This window comes from Tamandua tetradactyla, chromosome 2, assembly GCF_023851605.1.
Source record: "Tamandua tetradactyla isolate mTamTet1 chromosome 2, mTamTet1.pri, whole genome shotgun sequence".
Lineage (NCBI taxonomy): Eukaryota > Metazoa > Chordata > Mammalia > Pilosa > Myrmecophagidae > Tamandua > Tamandua tetradactyla.
Genome location: NC_135328.1, coordinates 60,844,374 through 60,850,373, shown reverse-complemented (window position 1 = coordinate 60,850,373; position 6,000 = coordinate 60,844,374). Strand labels below are relative to the sequence as shown.

The window sequence follows — 6,000 nt, the reverse complement described above, 5'->3', positions numbered from 1 at the left end:
AAGGACTGAAGTTTGGCCCTGAAAGAAAGGCTCAACATGGGTCAGGGTGGTGGTTTTAGAGGAAAGAAGAACAAATGAAGAGAAATGCCAAGCATATTTGATCTGTCATCTTAAACATGAATTCTTCCCAAAAGGATCTCAGGCAATCTAAAGTCAAATAACAGAGTTCACAGATGACATGTACATAAAAAAGAAGGGGTAAATCCCATTTATTAAAGATGGAATGAGGATTGTAATCAGGAACCTGAGAAGAAAATCTACAAAGATTTAATAATACAGCATATACAATGTAGCAGGCACTGTTTAAAGTATATGACTTTATTCATTTATAGATGAGAAAATTGAGGCATTGAAAAATAAAGTCATTTGAGATTTCACAAGTAGGAAGTGGAAGAGCTAGAATTTGAAAAGAGGCAATTGATGCTGGAATCCATGCCTGAAGCATAATTCTGACCTTCCTGAAAATCAAGACAAAAAGAGGTCACCCAGTTTCACTGTATGTAGAGGTAATTTTTTAGGCCTTATTTCTGAAAGCAGGCTGTTAAGCCTGCAGCCTATGTGGGGGTTGGGAGTTCTTTGTTCTGTGATGCAGTGATGACCTCAGGGGGAACTGCCAGTAGGCTGAGGGAAATGGAATGGCTGCTGGAGCACTTGCTCAGTGCTGATGGGGGCATGGCGCTTTTCTGGACCCAGCTGACGCATGTCCTGGCCTGTAGCCATTGTGGTAGCAGCTGTCTCCAGAGTCCTGGGAACCTGGTGACACTATTCTTGTTCATGGTTTGGCAGATCCGGAAGTGGTGGCAACTTAGGAAATGGCGACAGCTTCAACCCTTGTGCTCTGGGGACATGATGCAAGGAAAGGTGGGTGACTTCTGAACATGGATGTACAGCTGGGTGAATGACCATCAGCACCATATGTGAGGTCAGGTGAGGGGTCACTGAGGTGGATGTGGGCCCAGGTGAGTGACTGTAAGCCATAAATGTGAGTCTGGATAAGTGACCAGTAACACCAGATTTGAAACCAGGTGAGTGATCAGTGACCCTAAATGTGGGACTATGTAAGGGGCTGCTGACCCTCAAATGTGGGCTGGGTAATTGACCATTAACATCAGATGTGGAACTGGTTAAGTTACTGCTGACCAAAGATATGGGGTCAGGTGAGTGACTTTGTTCACTCTGTATGTGGAAAAGAGACTGAGGGCTTCATGACATACCTTTTTTCTCTGAAAAATCTTCATGTTCTTTCTTTGCTACCCAGGGTCTACCATTTCTGTACTACGTGGACTTCCTTGACCACCTGTGGAAACACAGGTCAGAGGAGGAAGAGGAGGAAGTGGAAGAAGAAGAAGCATCTCTGAAGCCATTTTTTCCTCCCAAAGAAGCTACTATTAAAAAACAAGCCACCACAGCCCCACTCCAGCCACCATGTGGTTCTGAGAGTTTCCCCAAAGCCCCAGGGACACCAAAACAAATCCTTGCACAGCCCCAAAACCCTTCCAGATTCTTCCCCACCTTCCAGATCCTGACCAATCTACCGATGGGGCACAATTCAGCATCAAGGAGCCAACAGCAGCAGAAGAAAAACCAGCTCTTCTGGGGTCTCCCCTCTCTGCACAGTGAGTCCTTGGAGGCTACTGTCCTGGTCTCTTGTGGCCCTTCTCCCCTGAAATTTGAGTGTTCTATCTTCTTCAATAAGCTTACCTTCCTGCCTAGACCCAATCAGCAGCTTTCCCAGTACTACCCTCCAAGCCAGCTTCCAAACCATCAAGCTCAAACTGTCGAAGATCTGGAAGAAATGACCCCTGATCTTCAGGTACTTTCACCTCCATCTTTCCCTCCAATCCAACCCTTAGCCCTCCATCGTAAGCCCTTTCCTGCAGGCCACAAGAGAGTGCTATCTGATGCTGAGGCACCTGTACAGTGTCTTATGCAACAGAGAGAGGGCCCTTGGGTCTCTGAGAATCAGGTCCTGCACCCTCAGCCTGAACTCCAAAGAACTAGCCCCTCCAATCTCTTCCCTTCATCTGAGAATTGTTTGAGGGTACCAATGGACCCTAGCCTCCAACAAATCAATCCAGATTCATCCCCTGCTTCTCTGATATATTCCTCTAGCTCTTTTGGAGTCCCAACTAGGTATGAGGTCCCACAGAAGACCATGGGGCAAAATGAGAACTCTGAAGCCTCTGAGACAGTAATGGCACTTCCAAGCCCAACCCTAGCTTCCCTGCAAGAACTCCAGGGAGACAGCCCTGTAGAAGGCCTGTCTGGATCTGAGATCCTCTGGGAAACCACTGAGCAAAGAAAGAACTCTCAGATCTCTGAGTATCCAACTCTAGCCTATTGCCAACCCTTAGCCTCTGTGACACCTCAAGGAACAAGTCTGTTGGAAGTTCCACCTGGATTTGAGACTCAGCAGGGAATGAGAAGACATAAAGAGACACCCAAAGCATCTGAGCCCCCAATAGCAGCCCCTTGTCAACCTTCAGATTCTCTGTCAGAATCTCAGAAAGTCATTCCTGAAGGAGGATTTTCTGTACCTAAAGCTTTCTGGGGAATCACGAAGCAAAGAGAAAATCCTCAGGTCTTTGGATCTCCAATGCCAGTCCCCTGCCCTGCCCCAGATCCCCTGCCAGAACTCCAGGGAGGCAGTCCCCTGGGAGATCCATCTGGACATGAGGCCCAGTGGAGATGCAGAGAAAGCTCAGGAAACTCCTGGGCCTTTGAGGCCCCAGACTTGGACCACAGAGCATGCTCAGTTCCTCTGCCAGGGCTCTATGGAACTAGGCCTACATGTGTCTCATCAGGATCTGAGGTTCCATGGAGGAGCATGCAGAGAAGAGAAAATCTTTGGGTCATTGAAGACCCAGTTACATCTCTTGGCCCTCCCTCAGCTTCTCTACTGGAGTCCCTAGGAATGGGTTCCCAGGGAGTCCTGGCTGAGTCCAAAACTTTGTGGAAGACCATAGGGCAGAGAAAGAATCACTGGACCTCTGAGTCCCCAGTTCCTCCTCACAGCTCACTTATGGGCCCCCTTCTAGAGCCCCACAGCATCAATCTTGTGAGAGGCCTCTCTGGATCTGAACCTACATGGAAGGACACTGAACATTCCAGGAATTTCTGGGCCTCTGAGTCCCCATCTCTGGCCCTCAACCCACTCCTAAAAACTCTTATACTGGAACCCCTCAGAGTTAGCCCCATGGAAGTCCTGTTTAATTCTGAGGCTATATGTGACATACAAAGGAGAATGAATTCCTGGGCCTCTGAGCTCCCACCTTGCAGCTTATCTCAAGACCCAGGTGGAGGCAGCTCTCTGGGAGTCCTTTCTGACTCTAAAACTATTGGCAGGGGCATGGAGCAGAAAGAAAAGTGTTGTGCTCCTGTGGCCCAAGTGTGGGGCCCTAGTTCACCCCCAAACGCAAGGTCAAAGTCATACATAACGGAGCCTATTGAATACCAGTGTGAGTGTAAGTTTGAGGGGATAGCAGTGAAACAGAAAGAGAACTACTGGGCCACTGAGCTCCCAGCCCCAGTGTCTAGCTCACTCTCTGCTTCTCTGTCAGAGCTGCTCATTGACCCTGAACTTGTGTGGAGAAATGTCCCACAAAGAGAGGGCCCCCAGGACTCCCGTCTTCCAGCAGTGGATTCCCTGCAGCCAATGCCCTGCCCCCCCACCTTAGCTGCAGCTCTGAAGATTGATCCCACCCAGCCTGACCTAGCCAAGGGAGAGATACTCCCAGGGACTAAGGCGGAGACTCTTCTCTCCGCACAAGAAACTATCCAAGGGATGCCCACCCATCCTGAGGTCCGACCCTGGCGCTGGAGTAAAGAGTTGGGACTCAGGCTGAAGAAACTGCAGCAAAGCCCTGCCTCCAGATCCCCTGGCTCAAATCAATTATTTCCCTGCTCTCCCATCCCTAGCTCCACAACTTCAGTCTCCTGGGGACTCTCTTCCTGCCCCCTACAGGAGATTCATCCCTCTAAACTGTGCCCCCACTCTTCAAGTTGCTGTCCCCCCAAAACTCAGGCCACAGTCCCTCAGTCTGTTCAGGCCCCCCACTGTCATCATCGCTATTCCTCTTACCAGCCTCAGCCACGAGGCTCTGACAGGGCAAAACAAGGGTCTCAGAGAGAGGAGACAGTGAAGAGAGTGGCCCAAGTCTCCCTCCAGGAACCATGTGTCCACCTGGAGGCTGGTAAGAACTGCCCAGACCTGAGAGAGACCTCAAATCTTGAGGTTCAGACTTCAGGCAAGAGACAGGATAAGGCTTTAGCCCTACTTTCAGCCAAGAAGAAAGAGAGCCCCAGGAAACCCAAAGCAGAAGATCACAAAAGAGAGGGTACAGGGTTGGGGTCATTCACAGTGTCAGGGAAGAGTCACTCTGTCAAACCCCAAAAACTAGCAAAGGTCCCTGTAGGCAGGCCTTCCCAAAGATCTCAGCACAGAGGCAAGAGCTGTCAATGCACTGGTCTCTCTCAGAAGCTTCTTCCCAAGGATGAGCAAGGGGCAGGGCTGGGCACTGATGACATCCCGAATCCTCAGCACTGTAAGTGCTGCAAACACTGTAAGCACTGCAAGCACTGCCCTTGGACCCACATGGAGAAGCATGTCTCCCCAACCCTACCTCAGACTCCCCTTGTCAGGGGCTTCCAAAGGGTGTTAGCCAAATTTTGGGGTACCCTTGGACCCCTGCCCACCAAACCTAGACAGCAAAGGAAAGGCAGGTAGTACTGGCACACAGTACTTCAAGACTTGAAGCCAAGCCAGACTATGTGAGGGGTGTAGGAGTGGGGAGGCAAGCAGAGGAAAGCCTAATAAACAAGCTGAACTGACCAAATCCTGCTCATGTCTTCTTTGGAGTCTAGGGTACTGTGAATGTCAGTTTCCTACTTGCTGCAGCCATTCTTCCCAGGATCAGGTCCCAGAAGTAGAGAGCTCTCAGGATTTTGGAAGGCTTCACTTTATTTTCCAGCCCTTCACATGTCTGGAGTGGACACTCCGGAGTCCACATGTCCCTGCTCTACATGAGACTGTTGGGCCAGGAGCAAAGTCCAATGCTGGCCCTGAGAAGGAAAGATTTCAGAGCAAGTGAAGAGAAGAGAAATCCATTCACGTGAGCGTGACTGGTCTGGATCTAGATAGCTGCTCTCAGTCCTGGGTATGATCTGTCTCACCCCTTAAATCACACATTCTCCACATATCTTACTGACCATTTCTTATCAGTCCTTGGCTCTCTTCTGTCTTTGTGTCAGTTCATTCAACACCAAGGTCCTAACCATGAAAATAGATGGAGTCTTTTCATGTTTAGCGAGCATCTGGATTTCTATGACTGCCTGCTCATATCCTTTACACATTTTTTTCACTATATGTTGGATAGTGTACTATTTTCTATTGCTGTTATAATGAATTATCTTAAAACTTACTTTATCAGAAGTTTGACATGGGTCTCAACTGGCTAAAATCAAGATATTGGCAGGGCTGCACTCTTTTCTATAGGCTCTGGGTAGGATGTTTCCTTGTTTTTCCCAGCTTATAGAGGCTGCTCACCTTGCCTGGCTTGTGGTCCTCTTCATCTTTAAAGCTAGCAAAGGTGAGTTGAGTCCTCACATGGTATCACTGATCTCTTGCCTCCCTCCTTCACTTAGTAACGACCCTTGTGATTACATTGAGCCCACCTAAATGTAATTCAAGTTACTTTTTCTATTTTAAGGTCACCTCATTAGCAACCTTAATTCCATCTGCAACCTTAATGTTCCTTTGCCATGTAAAATAACATATTCAGAGGTCCCAGGGATCAGGACAGAACATCTTATCTTAGAGGGCCATTATTTTGTCTGCCACAGATATTAACTCAACTTATGTTGCAAATCTTTATTCCCAGTCTGTAGTTTGTTTTTCAGTTCTGTATGGTAGCTTTTACTGTACCAAAGTTTAAAATGTTGATGTAGTTAAATTGATACTTTCCTTAATGACCTCTAAAAAATTTCATCTGGCACTTTTAT

General features: G+C 48.2%; 1 protein-coding gene across 1 annotated transcript; it reads left to right on the top strand.

The window, feature by feature from the left end:
* The first annotated feature begins 616 nt into the window (after positions 1-616).
* Positions 617-4,835, top strand: SPATA31G1 (SPATA31 subfamily G member 1). The gene is made up of 2 exons (XM_077147830.1): positions 617-861; positions 1,259-4,835. Exons 1-2 carry the CDS (start codon positions 631-633, stop codon positions 4,724-4,726), a joined length of 3,699 nt encoding a protein of 1,232 aa, XP_077003945.1. The 5' UTR covers positions 617-630; the 3' UTR covers positions 4,727-4,835.
* Positions 4,836-6,000: the final 1,165 nt, after the last annotated feature.